The sequence below is a fragment of the Ambystoma mexicanum genome, chromosome 2q (assembly GCF_040938575.1).
Source record: "Ambystoma mexicanum isolate Mex_15411 chromosome 2q, UKY_AmexF1_1, whole genome shotgun sequence".
In the NCBI taxonomy this organism is placed as follows: domain Eukaryota; kingdom Metazoa; phylum Chordata; class Amphibia; order Caudata; family Ambystomatidae; genus Ambystoma; species Ambystoma mexicanum.
In genome coordinates, this window is record NC_090924.1 from 202,413,343 (window position 1) to 202,430,258 (window position 16,916).

Genomic DNA, 16,916 nt, shown 5'->3' on the forward strand with positions numbered 1-16,916 from the left:
ACTGGGAACCACAGGAGCGGGGTTCCCTCCGGAACAGGGTAGAGGAGTTTGTCCAGTTTGACCTTGCAAAAGCTGTCTGGCCAGGTCATCAGTTCTTTCCTTTGATATTATTAATTCCCTCTTGAAGGCATTAGTCTCTTGACGAGCGGCATGTACTTCGGCCCGTAATTCCCCCAGTAATTGGGCCAACTGATCAGTCTCAGAAGTTTCCATAGCGCCTGGGTGGGAATTTGTAGGATGGCTTTGCGTTCTGTAACGCTCACCTGACTCCCACGGGGGCGCTGGCCTGGTTCGCGCTGCTGTGACCTCGTCTAAGGTGATGCGCAGGGTTCGGAAGACGGACTGGACCGGGCCCCAGATCTGGCTTGTCTGACTCGCAGAAGTATCCTTCTGTAGGTGAGAATAGGGGGTTAACTGTCTGCGGGGTAATGCAATCGGCCTCCCACTTACCCCTCTCACCCTCCTCAAAACCCTTCTGTGCTTCCCCGTAGCGTCTCACCTTAGGGTCTGGAAGGACGAGCTCTCCATCCTGCTTCTGATGCAGGGGCGCGTTGGTATCCACTTACGTCACTGGATTTTCGGATGGGTGAGAACCAAACTTGCTTGGCTTCCAGGTAAGTTTTTCTATAAGTGGTTCCCCTTGTGTCCATGCATTAATGTTCTAATGCTAATGTCTTTTTCCCCATAGGGGCCGGGGTACGGAATGCCGGGGAACAGGTACCGACCCGAGGTGAGCAGTTAAATCCTTGTGGATATCAGGTAAGTCTTTAATGAGTGTTTTGGTAATGTCTTTTCATTCACTCATTAACGCTGATGTCTTTTTCCCCTTAGGGGCCGGGGTCCGAAAATGCCTGGATGCGGCGCGGACCCGAAATGAAAAGGGAATGACCCAACAGGTAAGTCTTGACATGGAGTTTTAGCTTCCCTTTTCCCTTCTTTCTCTCACCTTTGTTCTTGTCTTTTTCTCCCTAGGCGCGGGGGCGCGACTGCGAATCCGGATGGTCGCTGCTGAACATGGAGGCGCCCTGTAAAGGTGAGTAGAATGCGGCGCTGCAGCGATCGATGCGATGTGCTTTTAAAAATAAATGTCTTCCTTTTCAGGATTGTCGGCGAAATGTCTCTGGGATGCAGATTTAGCAGGTGAGGCCTTTTCCTTCTTCTGTTCTCTTGTTCCCTTCTTTTGCAGGTGATTTAGGATGCTGGCAGGTGTGGCAGAAGTCAAGATGCAGGAGCAGACACGGTGAGCGTCCAGCTGCTAGATGCAGAACAACGCGAAGCACGTGTGGCTGATCGGGTGTGGTTTAAATAGCCTTGGAAGAAGTTCCTAGAATGTATCCTTCCCCGACCACGCCCGGGTGGTAAATTAGTCCCACATGTAAAGTAGTTCCTTTCAGGCCTCAAGGAGGCCGGGGTTCTGCAGCATGGTCTGCATCAGGTAAGTGCACCCAAACACTTTCATAATGAGCCTGGCGCCTATGGCTCCAGGACTGACGTTTTCTATGAGCCTGGCGCCAGGACGCTGTCCAAAGGGCCCCTATAAGGGGTTGCTGGGACCTTCCCCGGGGACTTGATGTCTGCTTTCGGGGACGCAGGGCCTGAGCCGGCTCCCCGGGAGCGGGCATCGTGACAGCCGTTTCCCTGAGGATCGCCACTAAAAGGCCTTTTACTTCCCCCACTGGTAACCTCTGGCCCGCTGTCATCCTTTCCATCTCATATATCTATTTCCCAGCCCCCGCTAATAACGATGGTAACTACCTACATCTCACATTTTCCTTGTTGATGTGTTTCCATGGTATATACTGAGGTCGCCCCCCTTTCTTTTCGAGTAAGGGTATCTGTGTGAACCCTACCTCCCAATTCGCACTTCTAATCAGTCTGACCTACCTGTCCGCATTTCTAATGTCAGTGTACACGTCTATTGGTTTGGTTATGGGTATTCGGATGTCGTCGTTGGGTCCCTCTGGGATCCTCTCCCAGGAACATACTATAGCTGTGTCCACCTTCCTTGGGAGGTCTCTGAGTCTCTCTAAGTATGGTACTAGGTCATCAATGTTACGTAGCTTGTCCAATGACCGTGGTTTGCGCTCCTCCTGTTCCCCCTGCACCAGTCCATCTCTTCCATGCCACCCTCTTGTCTGTCCCTGTCCCTGTTGATGGAGGCCTACGCTCCCCCCTCTCGTGCCCACTGTTTCATCCCTCATTGTCGAATACTGAGCCCATGTTCCTGCATAAGTCATCTACAAAGCTCAGTCTTCTAGTGGTTGTCTCGTGTGGGGTTTCATGGTGGTCTCGATGTCCCGCAAGCCATACCTACTTCCTCACCCCTAGGACTGTTCTGTCCAGTTTATATGGTATTCCTGTCCTGTGTGGTCATGCTCGCCGCCCCCCTCAACTGTCATTTCCCCGATCCACTGTCCATTGTTTATTTAAAGCCCTTATTTGTATTTGTATTTTATTGTTTATATAGCGCTTTAATCCAAACCGCTTTACAGTTTAACATCACGGGAACATTAAACATATAACATAGAAGCAATAACAGTATATATGAGACAAACCAGAAAAACAGCATGTGGAACAAATTGCATTTGAGGAGGAAGAAGAATGGAGGGGATGGGATGGAAAAAAGGGAGAAAGCGTAGGGAGTGGTGGGAGTTAGGAGGGAGGATGGAGATCATGGGGAGACTGGGAAGATAGACGGACGAGGGAGAGGGTATTGGAAGGAGAGAGAAAAGGCATCAGGTAGGGGAGTGGAGAAGGAATGCTTTCATGGAGGAACGGAAGGAGGAGTAGGTGGAAGTGGAGCGGATAGTGAAAGGAAGGGAGTTCCAATGTTGCTCGCTCATCGTCGTCCTTGCGTGCGCGTTCCCATGCCAGTCTCTCCACCTGCAACTTTCTTTGTTCCCTCTCAATCAACTTGCGTTTCTCCTGCTCCGCTGCCTCCCTCTGCCTCTTGATCTACTCTATTTATTTTATTTATTTTAATTTGTAAAGCGCCAAACTGCCCTCGGATATCGTGGCGCTGTTAAGAAGGTTTACTTAGTTACATAAGTTCATTAGAAGGCATACATTCATACATGTTGCTTCATACAATTCCAATAAGTGCTTAACAGTGGTTACATAGATTGGTGGGCAAGTATGTGGTGCCAGGCACATCTTACACAGCGGCAGCTACATAAAGTTGCGTGGACAACATTGGTAGGCAAGAGCATCGTGCCAGCCACATGTTGCATGGCGGCAGCTACAGACAGTTGTGTGGGCAAAATTGGTATGCATATACAGGTGCCAACCAAAAGCTGCAAGGCAGCAACAACACATATACGCGTGGTCAAGGTCAATGGGTAAATACGTGGTGCCAGGCACAGAATACAGAGGAGACAAGCTACACATGGGTGCATGGTTAGTGTCAACATAGAATAGCACGGGGCCAGTCCCGTATTGAACGGTGGCAAGTGCATACTAGTACATAGGTTTCCAATCAACGGGCAACAACGTGGAGCAAGTCTCAAAGTATGGCGGGCAGCTACAGGTGACTAACGGGGGGTGCAGACATACAGGGGGCAGCAGAGGGATGGGGCAGCAGAGGGGTGGGGGGTGCAAACATACAGGGGGCAGTAGAGGGGTGGGGCGGTACATACATACAGGGAGCAGCAGAGGGGGGTGGAGGGCAGCGGGGTGTGCAGATCTACAGGGGCAGCGGGGGTTGGGGGTGGGCAGACATACAGTGGGGAGCAGGGGGTGGGGGGTGCAGACATACAGGGGGCAGCAGAGGAGTGGGGGGCAGCAGGGGGTGGGGGGGTGCAGACATAGAGGGGGCAGAGGAGGGGTGGGGGGCAGCTGCAGACATACAGGGGCGGCTGAGGTGTGGGGTGTGCAGACATACGGGGGTAGCAGGGGTAGGGGGTGCAGACATACTGGGGCAGCAGAGGGGTGGGAGAGGGAATCGGGGGTAGGGGGTACAGACATACAGGGGGCAGCGGAGGGGTGTGGGGGCAGACATACAGGGGGCAGCGGAAGTGTGTGGGGGCAGACATACAGGGGGCAGCGGGAGGTTGGGGGCAGACATACAGGGGGGAGCGGATGGGTGGGGGGCAGACATACAGGCGACTGGCGTACCATTGTGGACGGAGGTAAACAGGGCCTTTGTCGTGGGCCTTAATGCAGCTGGGCCGGCTCCCGCCTCCCGGTTGCCTTAATTGGCTTACGAGCCTCAAGCAACCAATGGGAGGGGGAGCAAGGCTAGACCCAGGCAGGAAGGCAGGGATGTAAGAATAGAACGGCCATATTGGAAGGCCAAAGTTATTGCCAAAGTTGCAGGGGTGCCACGAAAAAAGCCACAAAGGTGCTCAATGTGCGCAGCACAACATCAAATGTTCGGATTGAGCAGATCGCCGACAAGTCCATTTTAAATAAATGCATATTTGATGCGGATTCCTCTGGAAAAGTTACTGCACAACGTACATTTTCTAAATTGTGCCAGGCTTACCCCAGCAAGATGCGGGTGGTGATGCAGGCAGGGGCAGCCTTGGCAGCGTCGTTGTCATGGTCCCAGGATCAGCTGAAGAGTGAGCTCTCTTATCCTCCTGTCTCATTGCTCCCGCTCCTCTCTTCCTCTATCTGCGCTCCCTTTCTATTCTCTCTTCTCTTTCCTTCTGCACCTGCTACTTGTTTTCCTCTCCTCTCCTTTCCCTGTCCTCTCTCGCTAACCTCTCTTCTCTTTCCTTCTCCTTTCTGTCCATTTCCTCCATTATCTCAGCCCAATCCGTAGCTTCGCTGCTCCCCTTCAAACCTTCCATTGCCTTAGTTGCCCTCTCTATCTCCCCATCCGTCTTCCCTTCCAACTTCAGGAGGATCTGTCCCCGTATCCACTAATTCGTGGCTATGCTCCCTAGCCCCTCCTTCGCATCCTTCTGCACCTCGCTGCTTGCTCCTCTGCCAGTAGTCAGTTGCCCTACGCCTCTCTGCCCCTCTTCCCTAGGATATGGTAGTGGTTTACATGTCGGAATTGAATACCCCTCTGCTGCTCTTAATTCTCGTAAGGGGTACATCCCCTGCTTATCGCCTGTGTCATCGGAGACCATGCTCAGAGGTACGTGTGGGGGAGCGGAGGGCGGGGCTGTGGGTCCCTGCACCTCCTGCTGGCTCAGCATCCACCGACGCCTCGCTGTGTCCCCCTCGTCCTCTTGGAACATCCTCCAGAGCTCGAATATAGCCATGTGGCTTGCTAGCTTCTTCCCCTTATAGGTACCCTGTATGTGTGTCCGTAGTGATTGCTGCACATCTTTGAAGAAACTTCAGCACTTTGGACCTGGTTTAGTTAACTTCCCCTCGGTGCCTTTAGACCACTCTATGCTATATGTACATATCTTATCCTTATAAGGTAGGAGTGTCTTACACAGGTGCTTTAGTGGAGTATCACCCCTGCACTTCCCTTGATACATTGCTCTTGCGTTTACCTGACCTTTAATTGAGGCTTTCGATAGTCCGCTGTTAAGGAAGGAACACAATATAATTACGATGTTGTTAATTTACTATGAGCCTCTCTGACTCCACAACCTGTTAGGCGTGCTCTGCACACCTCCCTACCTCACAATCGCTGCCTTCTCAGGCACGCCCACAATCTTGCGCATGTGCCTTCCACGCACCTCCACTGGTCCACCTCGTTTGGCAATCTAAACTTTTCCAATGCTAGCTCCTCACCGCCTCGTGCTCTCCGTGTCCTATGCACAAACATACTGGTGACGTCACCACTTCACTAACCGCATAGTGCTGAGAAGTCAAATACCACGCACACAATGTTACAGGACGTTACCCAGAAATACACACAACCACAACACAAACCTCACAGCTGTCTTCCTGTCTCCTAGCAGAGTATACCTAAATTCTCTTATGTTCGATCTGTACCTGCTGCAAATAATACACCTCCTCTCGAGACCTAACCAGTCGAATCGCCTTCCGCAATCTAGGTCAGTCTCCTTGTTAAACCTTACAGGGATACCGTCATCTATGATCCGAGCTAAAACACCCAACCCACAGGAAACCACTATTTACATACTTCTGTCATCCGTGCTTTCGAGTCACTAGTCTATCTAGGTTGTTCACCAGAACCGTTTACCTCTAAACTCGAATGTGCCCTAGCCACATATGACTTCTACATCCGCTCCTGTCCCTACTACGATTAACGATGCTAAATAATACTTTGACAATACTCTACATACTCAATGATACTTCACAATACACGGTTGCTGTGTGACTGGGTCAATACTTAAACTGTCTGGTCTGCCGGCGCTGCTTGGCTGCCGCGTCCCCAAAGCTGCCACTTCCACGCACTGGTCTGCCTGGACGCCTCATTGACCTCGGGCAGGATATTTCCAAGCTGGATCCTGATGGCCTTTCTACAAGTACACAGTCCCCGTCCTTCGCGCAGTATGTGAGGGTTCTGCAGCCTCACTGTTTCGAGGGGATTGTGTCCTCCGACGTATTCCACATCTATGGAATAGATAGAGCTGTGCTGCGGTCATTACCCGTCATAGATGTGAATACGTCGGAGGAACATCCCATCGAAAGAACGTTACCAGATAGGGTAAGCAACTAGTTCTGCGGTAGAGGAGACAGCTTTGTGCCAAGTGGCAAAGCCAAACATCAACTCTGCTACTTTGTTGTGGGGGGGACTCCCAGGTATGCCGGAGCAATGCTGAGGGTCTGCTGACTTCGAGGGCCCAAAACCCTCCCCAGAATAAACGGAGGACTCCGTCCACGGCATGTATAAACTGCGGGTTAATATTGCAAATAAAACCAACTGGGATCAATACAAGAAAACAGGAATTCACCTTTGCCCATGAGAATATGCTCCTCATGTCGCAACACTTGTTGCAGTCTGTGCCTGGCTTGCTGGGATTGGCTCCACTTTCCCACCACGGATGGTTGTCCATTGTCTCGTTTGGCTGTACCACGTGTTTAGGGACCACAAAATTGAGCTCTTCAGCTTGCAATTATGAGGATTTATTCCGTTTTTCTGCAGCTGGGGTCGCCTTGTAGTCTGGAGATTGGAATGTGTCCTCATATCTCTGACCTTGGCTGTGAGCCTGTCTTGCACATCTTGCTCTCCGTGCAGCCTGAATAAGCTTTGCTCTTCTCATACTCAGTGGCTCAAGGCCTGCTGTAATTTTCCTAAACTTTTATAATGTGGTTCCTACATTGTCTTTGTTATTCTAGGTTCTCTATATGTTAGTCACACTTGGTCCTATCGGGTTCCATATATATCCCTGTAGCCCCCTGGGTTTATTAGTGTTAAGCATCTGCAAGCTTGCTCAGAATCTCTTGTGCCTTGCGGTTCTGTGTTACTGCTTTTGGCTAATGCAAAAATAATTTAAAAAATTGACTATATGTATATGTCCTCTAGATACAGGAAACCTCTTTACTTGTCAATCATTAGTGCACTCGGGATCCGTCCAAAATAAGATTGGTGGCTGCGAGCATTTCTGCCCCTTCGTCTCGACATGAACTTGGGCATGCGGAGGGGCAGTCTCGGGACCCCCTCTTCACTGCGCACTCCCATCTCTCGCAAGCAATGGTGGATATGTTTATTCCTCATTGGGCATCATTAGTGAGGTCTAGCTTGGGTCTCTATATGGGCAGGCTTGGAACCCATGTCTGGGTATACCCATCGCACTCAGCGTGACTTAGACAAAAGGTTAATTGTAACCTTGTTGACCGGACTCTTTGGTGTCTTGAACTTTCCCTTTTACCTTTTCTCCTTGCCTTGTAGTTTAGTATGTTATGTACTATGTTTGCTGTAGTATTCTGTTTTGTATTGGGACTTTTCCTACCCCCCCACATCAAACCACCACAAATTACTGATCTGCTGTGAATGCTCAGAGCGCTCTCTCCCTCCCTCGTTTCTTCCTTCCTTTCCACATGGGGGTGCCTACGAATCAACTGTGTTCAAGGTTGGTGCCTAACAAAAACAAGTAAATAAGAGTCCAGAAACATTGTGCTCTACCGTGGCCCCTCAGCCAAAATCATATTTATGGAGACTAATCAAGCAACTTTCCAATTAAGTTTAACTGTCACTCCTACGTCCCTCCCCAGTCACTCAGCTTGTCAGTGTTGTAAAGTTCTTTCAAATGCTATGTGCTGCTCAAAGTAAACAAACCTTACCCTATTACTTTAAGCGTTCTTGCCTTACCCTACTTTTTCTTTGGTACAGCCAAAGCCATTGACGCGCCGCTTTACATTTCATCAAGGGACAGTGTAAACTCCTGACATGCTCAAAATCAAAATATATATATTCTGAAGCAAATGAAATCTGGCGTTGCGGGTGGGTGGATGTGGTGGTATAGAGTGGCTTAAGAACATTTCTCCACAAAACATTCTAAGCACTTTTTTTTTTAGAGTTAAACATCACATGAAGACACACCCTGTACCTGACATTGGCCACCTTTTTGAAAGAATCGTGGCAAATCTATTTTCTTGAGAATCCACAATGTGACCTTCTCAAAATGGGATGAGCACCCCTCGCCTCAGGTGGGTGCTGGGGTGACGAGAAGCCCAGAATAGTCCCTAAGGGCGGGCGCAATTGAGAGAGACCCATTTCCTGTCCCCTCTCTCATTATAGACAGAATTGGCATATAGGTGCACTCCAGTGTTTTAAGGAAACTATTTGAAATGGTCTTATGAATGTAGGTCGGTGTGGGGGAGAGATTAGCAATGAGAAGAAACCGGTGTCCACTAGCCGTGGAGCACTCGCGTCCCATGCACACCCAATGTGTTTGTATAACAAACAGTAGTAATGATATGCTTGTATCAACAAGTTTAAGTAATAAGGTCAGTCGTGTTTTTTTTACAAAGAATTGTTATTGAAAAAAATGAAGAGTAAACATAGCATCAAATTCATACATGTATGTACAAATCACATTAGAATCAATTTGTCAACCCTTTTCTGATGCATATATTTTACATGAATTAATTCGTTTCTGCTCAACGCGTTTCGGGACAACCGTCCCTTCATCAGGAGCACAAGTTCACACTGTTTGTCTTTCATCAACCGTCACCAGGATCTATATTTCAAAAAAGAGAGTTAAGTACATTAGCTCTTGAACATTAATTGGTAATGTATATTGCATCGGATTATGCACTGTGTCTGTCTGTCTGTCATGTCCTATCCCTAGTCATTCACCTGGTAGAGAGTTGCTGGAGGATTTCGACAGTAAGACCTATAGTATGAACAAGGTCTGAATTCGCGTCTGTCATATATCTAGAAATGTCACGATATCTGTGTCTTAATGACTGAGCTCAGTCAGTCCTCTTACCTTAAAGGAGGTGTATGGGATGGCGTTCTATGTGGCTTGAATCATCGTGTTGCCTATGGACAATAATGCTCAGTCAGAAAATAGGCGATATGCATCGGATTCATCCAGAATGCAACGTTATAATGTAAAAAAGGCCATACCTTAGGTCAAAAGGGATTTGATAATAACGTGACGTGGATGCCTTCCTCTGAGTTCAGGTCGAGAGGTCGTGGCTGCGGGCCCAGTCCTATGTGGATGACGAAGGGCTTATATTAGGCTTGTGTCACTACTTAGTCATTAGTATACTGCAGTTCTCTCTACAGAAGCCTACCTTTGTGGAGCTTCTCAGATAGGTGAAGTATGGAAAGGGGTTCCTTAGTCCATCAACATGAGGCTTCTAGGTAAAGGGATCAAAATAATTAAGTAGGGGACCGTGGGTGTGCACTCCATCCCCACGGGTCTAATGGAAAAAGTGCGGATTACATCTGAACTGTGCTTTACCTCCAAAGAGTTCATGCCGCAGGAGCCATGTCTGTGTCATCCTGAGTGCGCTGAAAATATGGGGGGGGGGGGGAATTGAGGGGCACATAAGCCTGCGTTGCGGTCAGAGGAACTGTGGAAGCACCAGCAAGCATCCACACATAGGGATCCAACTCCTAGACCACCAGGGACTTGAGGGGGAACAACCCCCTTGCCCCACTTGGAAGTCTACCTCATTTGATCACGGCAGAAATGAACACAAACATTGCCTTCCTGTGCCGCCATGATGTTAGTTATGCAGCGAAGTGGCACAGAAGAAGTGCCTAGGCTTAAGGCCGGCTTTGTAATTTATTCTGCATTCAAACCCTTCTAGGTGGGAAAGATCGGGTCCAGATTGTCCAGGGAGAGTGTCCCAATCACCAGAGTAGGTGGGAGATAGAAGGAGCAATAGAAAGCAGGAAATGTAGGGTTATTTGTGTGACGTCCAAGGAGGTGGAGATAGAAGACTAACAGCCAGCAGGAGGGAGGGAGGGAGGGAGGTGCGACGGATTGTGGAAGCGATTTTGTAAAAAGGTGTTGGTTTTGAGTGGAAGTGGCACTGCAAGGTGAGCTTGCATGTTTGTGTGGCGAGGGAGTAGTGGAACTAGTGTGAGGAGTGCTTATGAAGAGAAAGGACTGTGTTTTAGTAGTGGGAGGAGGAGAGTAGTTGTGGGCAGAGGAGGGAAGTTGTATGTGGGGGGTTGAGAGCAGCAGTGTAGAGGAGGGAAATAAGTAGTGAAAAAGAGTAGTGGGGTGGGAGGAGAATTAACATGGAAGGGTGGAGACGAGAAGTAGGAGTGAATAATTTGAGGGATGGTAGAGTGCAGAAAGGATTAAGGCGATTTGGTGTAGTATGCAGAGTCTGCTAAGTAAGAGGTGAATGTGTGTGAACAAACTCAACTAAGCCCATTGAGTAAGTGAGGCGTTATTCTCTGTTAGACCACTAACCTTTTGTTTGAGTAGGCAAAGCTACTGAAGTAGAGTAGATAGCCTCCGCTTAGGGAAACATCAGTAGTAAAACTCATATTACGCAGTAGGGGTTACCGTTCAATAGCACTAGGGGTTACAGACTCTTAGGTTAGGGCGGATGGATGGCCCCCAGGCCCCACAAAAATACAAATAAATCCCTTGAACTGTCTCAAAGACTCCGTGATTTCTGTGCTACCTGTGACAGGAAATTCAAACATGCTCTCTTGGATACAGCTTTTAGTTAATTCCTCATCTCTTATATCCATGATCATAAGTCCTGTCCATTTTAGGACAGTTTCTTAATGTTTTGAAAAATCTATCTTTTTTGGCTTCCTTTTGTAATTACTATTTTTTACAGCCCCGTCTTCCATGCTATTTTCAAACGGGAGCGTTTCCCCCCCTTGTTGAAGAAATATCAGTGGTGGGATTTACATAGAGAGTTTTCACGAAATCACTGTTTTACCTTTTCCAGTTAAGCATCTTAAGAGATGTGCAGCACAGAAATTCCAGCTTCATCTTACAACTCAACTTTCACTTTGCAGCTGCCCAGATGGCCAGCCTTCATTTGCTTTGTGACTCCTATTTGCAGAGAACATGGAGGGAGTTGCTATCTGCTTGCACTCATGTTTCTCATATCAGTCTTTGATATGGTCAACCATGCCTTTGACATAGGTAGCTTTACCTTGTTACTCCCTTCCATCCTAGCTACCTTTCTTTGCTAACAGCTAGCTGCAGAAACATATAAGATTATAGTTAATTATTGACAATCTCTTTATTTCAAGTATCGCTGCTCCTTGTTAACTTAAAATAAAGATATACAACAAACATGCAATGCAATTAAAACACTTTTATTGAAATGACATTAAGGTTTTAGTCTAAGCTCTCAAATGTGCTAATTGAGGCCTCACAACCTGTAATTCGGTCACAGTGCATCACTGATAACGTCACATAAAACCGCTTTCTAAAAATGCAAATATCCGTTTTCCTGTAGTTTCCAGGTGTCTGCATGTGTTTCTCTTATGCAGTTGTATGGGGTCAAGGCAATGTGAACCTGTCGACATACACAGCGCAAGTATGTACATTTAGGTACGTTAAAAAATTATCGTGAAAGGTCAATTCTAATGTTTAAATAGAAATTCAAGCCCTTGAAACCAGTAGTTATATTTGTCATGTTTACAAGGCACGATTACTGATGAGAAAATGTTTTTTTAAAGATAGTACGCCGCATCCCTTTTCTAAGTTTTTGTTTGTCCCCCTTCTTTTCTTTTTTCAGATGATTACCATGTATGATGCTAAAACAGAACGGTTGAATATTGGCCCATATCTTTGGCGACCATTTCCACTTGCTGACTTTTGGTTGGAGCAGGACGATAAGCGAATATTACAGGTATGTTGTATTCAGTTTGCAGAGAAAATAATGTTTAGGATAGGTTTCACTAAAGGGTGTGCCTGTTAAAATTAATCAGGAACTTTGAGATGGTGGCAGGTGGGGAGAATGCCATATTTGTTAATATAATGCTGCCAATGATCATTGACGGGCAGCACTTACAATGATCAATATTATCAAGAATTTTTAATTTAAAGGGGGTTGTGTCTAGAAAGCGGAATCTTCTACTCCAAGCAATCTAGACAACCGCAATCTAGACAACCATGACATTGGGAAGAGGCAGTGATTTGAGAGATGGTTGAAAAGTAAATTCGACTAAGGGTAAAAACAAAGACAATGCTGAAGAAGAGCATCCCTCAGAAGCCACAGGGCAGCCCGTAGATAACTATGACAAGGGTTTTAGGGACCAGAAAACGAGTAGGGATAAAAAAGCTGAGAGCTAATGGGGCCTGTGGAATGTGGGAGCCTGCATTAACTGCACCCACTGACCGAATCTAGATCTTGGAACAGTCGGCCGGACCGCAGAAGAAAGAAAATATAGCTGTTTTGGTGCATGGCCAAGCCGTTGTCCGCCGTCATCGGCACAACACGCTCCTCAGTGTCATCCTGCACTCCTTACCCAGTCCATACATTGGCGATTGTATCCACGCTAGAGATTGCTGCCTGCTTCAGGGCTCTGGCACTGTATCGTGGTTGGCAGCACATGGGTTCATTCACGGAAGGGCCCCACCATGTTTTTTCCATCACGCCTGTGCTGTCACTAGGGCCTTTGACGTTTCCATGGCAATTGGGATGCAGTAAGCAGTCCCTGGCAGTGTCTTAAGTGCCAAGGGGAAACGAGCCAGGGATCATCAAGGGGGCATGGCATAACGTGGGCGTTGCCTGCTGGGTTGTTGGGCCATGCCCCCTCGACGAGCCCCGGATTAATGGGCTACAGGCATCCCTGTGAGGCAGCCCTTTGCAGAGATCAGCACCCTCCGCCCTGGAGGAGAAGGTGCTGATCTCTACATCTATTAACTAAAGGGATGCCTGGCGGGGGACAGCGCCACATGTTTTTAGCCTTAATGGTGGCGCTGCCCCTCGCCAAGCATTCCTTTAGCTAAGAGATGCCTGGTAAGGGGCAGCTGCACCATTCAGGCTGAAAAGGTGAGGCAGCTGAAAGCCAAGGCCTTTTTTTCCCTAAAGCATGAGCTTTAGACTTTAGAAAAAAAGGCCTTGGCTTTCTGCAACCTCACATTTTCTTCCATAATGGTGGCACTGGCTCACAGGCATCTCTTGTTTAAAGGGATGCCTTGCAGGTGCCTGCGCCACCATTATGGAGAAAAGGTCTTTTTTACTAATGCCCGAAGTTCTCACACATGAGTGAGAGCTTCGGGCTTTAGAAAAAACACCTTGTCCTCTAGCAGCTGTGGCAGCCAGGGGACATTAGGAAGCCCTGGCAGGGACCTGTCTCGGAACCACAGTTCTGAGCCTGCTGGGGTTCTGCCCCGGCCCACTTAAAGGCCTGGTCCTCCTCTTCCCTATGCTACATAACCAGCCCACACTTGAGGGAAGCTGTGTCTCAATTCTCCTTACTGGTTTCCTGCCCTTGTCTCTTGTTCTTCCCTAATTATTCTCTGGTCTCTGCACCTTCTCGGCTTCCTGCTTATTCTGTTCTGCTTAGCATGTTAGGTAGAATTTCCTTTTTGGATGTAATTCTCTCCACCCTGGACGCTTTGATTTTTTACCAGTTCTCTTTTTAGCCTACCTGACTTTTATATTGTGGAATCGGCACACCCCACCTTATGTGGAGTGCTGAGGGGGCACAATGTATCCCTTTTTCCACTTCTTCTGTAACTTTCTAGCTACAGTGGCAAGTCTATCTGAGTGGCTGGTGTGAGAAACCTGGTGGGTACTCTCACATCTAACTCCCAGGGTTCTTCTGTTCAGGTGGACAGGGAAGGGCCATCGTTTTTGGATCCCGACCCTGGTGGTGGACAAGCGAGGGAGGATCACCTGAGTGGAGGGTCCTTGGGGATTGGGGAAAGGGTGCTTGAAGGCAAGACATGGTATCCCCCCTTTTCCAACACTGATTTACCCTACTCTCCCTCAGCTTTTATAGGCTATTGGCATTCCTGTCCTACCCTCTGAAAGTACACCAAGTACTGGGACGAGGAAGAAGCCTCAAAGAGTAATGCATTACCGCCTTTCGAAACACCAGTATAGTACTGCGACGAGGAAGAGGGCTATGGAAGAATATTATGACTCGAACCAAACATATCCCATTAATGGGTCCAGGCAAAGTCAGGCAATTGAGTCTGATACCTCGCACCTGCAACCTGTTATTGACTGGCAGCTGTATAAAAGGATAAAGCCCCAAGAGCAATCAGTAGGCGTTGGGAGAGCAGCAGAAAGGAAGCCAAACCGAGCTGTTGGGGAGCAGAAGAAACCGGAACGCCAAGCCTCTGTAGTGAAGCAGAGAGAGGTTGTCTGCGGCAGGGTGATGAGAGAACTGAGTTCCAGAGGAGCTGACAGCAGTAGAAAAAGGAGGCTCTGTGAGCAGGCAGTCCCTTGCTGGCAGTTTCAGAGTGCTTGTCCCCCTTGGTGGAGAAACAGCCCAGAAGTGCCTAAGGGCAGAAATTGTGGAAGGGAAGAAGCAGCAAGAACACACAGAGCGACCAGTGAGTTTCAGTTCATGAAGAAACCCTGTGCGCGATTGAATGCAAGTGACTTGATACAGTGTAGCAGAATAGTCACATGCAGTCAGCAAATTGTCGAAAGTCTCCAAACGAAGGGGAGAAGCCTTAACAAGAGGACAATTGAGTGTCAAAGTGAACAATGAACTGAATGATGCGAAGGAGTGCAGGAAAGTTCAAGAATATGCAACATTTTATCTGAGTGACAGTGTATAACGAAAGACACACGTTTGAAGAATTCTGAACAATGGGCAAACCCGTTGCAAGTATGAAGGAAGGCTATTGTGCAGCAGAAAAGGGGAGCACACTGAATTGTGTGCAAAATAAGGAAAAGCAATGTAAAGTGGAGCCAATGAAAGGCTATTGTTACAGAACAGAAAAGGGAATTAAGAAATACAGAGAACTGAGTAATTGCTGAGAAACTTGAGTTAAACACAATGAGGAGAGCTTGGGAAGCTAAGGCCATATAGTTGCACGTTCTGTAATGGGTGGACCGTGCAGTCTATCAACTTCCACCTAGACCAGAGAGCCCCAACCAACTATGAAAGTAAGTAATGAGAACAAGAAATCTGCTGTTGAATAGTATGACGAGATTTTGAACTTTGGGGAGGAGAACCCAGAGTCCTGTTGAATACTGGAGAATAGTTGTTAAACCTTGTGAATCAAAGTGCTTAAAGCTCGGGGAAAGGAACCCTGAGAAATCCATTGAATATTGTAAACCAGAAGGCTTTTAGAGCTTGGGGAAGGAACTCTAAGAAATCTCATTGAACTTTGTGAACTAATATACTTTGAAGTTGGGGAAGGGAGCCAAAGAAGAGCCCCAGCAGAACTCTGTTCAGCATTTTACTTGTAAACACTATTTTTGTGTTGAGCTAGAAAATCCCTACAATCGGTTTAGTTAGATGTGAGGGCACAGACAGACTTTTGTTTTGGACTCATGGACTTCGACTTCCCTTAGTTGCATCAGTTGAGGGAAATTCCCAAATTAGAGATGGGGCAAGCTATTTCCTACACCATCTTGACTTTAAATAAAGAGGTTTACTGTTTAAAACCTTTGTTGTCTGTGTCGTCTCTTGATACCATGCCCGTCTCACACTGGTGGCAGTGGATATTTTCTACCAACGTTTGTGAATTTTACACACAGGCTGCACGCAGTCACCAGTGTGTCTGGGAGCACAGGAACCTGGGAGGACACCGAAACTCATCAGGTCTTTGTCCTCCCCTATTTCTTCCTAGATCCAGTTCTGACTGGGTGCCTGGCTGTCCCCGACCCAAAGTTTGAATGTTGCATGCATGCCGATTGGCTGGGTTCCTGCATAAAAGGCAAGGGGCTTGATGCCGAAACCTGAGTCAAGCACTGGAAGATTCATTATGTGAAGAAGAAAGAAGAGGACGTCTCCAGTGACCACCAAAGCCGACTCAGTAACTGCTGCTGCTCCAACCTTCTCTTCTGTGAGACAGGGAAGATCCAGATCGGACAACTTCCTGCCTTGGACTGGTGGGCCGAACCAGTCTCGGGATCAGCTATAGTTTGAGCCATCCCACAAAGTGATGCAATCTTCCAGGCCTGCAATACCTGAATACCCTGGGACCTCTGGCACTCCTGCAGTGCATCGTCTGTCAAGCGCAGATCTGGCTGCAAACTTGTAGGCATCTGTCTGGACCTACAGAGACTCCATCCTGATCATAGAAGTCCCCTCTGAAGAATGGAGGACCGAGAGAAGGAAGAAAGTCTGCCCGGTGATAACCGTCACTGCTACAAAACCTGTGTTGAGTCTCCAAAACAAACTGTCACGAAGATCATATGCTGGGCATCCCTGTGACTGAGTCTGATCCTACCAAAAGTTCCTCCTCCAGCCACCAAGGCCAGAGACCCGAACCGGAGTTGCTGTTTTCCCGTGGGGACCTGCCAGAAACATTGTCGTTCTTTATCGTAGAAGGTATTGTCTGTCTCGCGGGTACTTACCCGGCCAGTTGTGTTGCTGTTGGCTCCTCCTGAACTTCCTGAATCTCATTGGGGTGGACGTCCCAACCGTGTTATCCCGGGCCTAAGGACATCCGTCCTAGAGGCTGAAATCC

General features: G+C 48.0%; 1 protein-coding gene across 2 annotated transcripts in view; it reads left to right on the forward strand.

The window, feature by feature from the left end:
* The window catches only part of NTAN1 (N-terminal asparagine amidase), a 724,178-nt gene that overhangs the window by 602,139 nt on the left and 105,123 nt on the right, over positions 1-16,916 (forward strand). For both annotated transcript variants that reach the window (XM_069647129.1, XM_069647130.1), the window contains one exon: positions 12,049-12,162. In XM_069647129.1, coding sequence (XP_069503230.1) covers positions 12,049-12,162 — 114 coding nt within the window. The remainder of the gene's footprint in view (positions 1-12,048; positions 12,163-16,916) is intronic.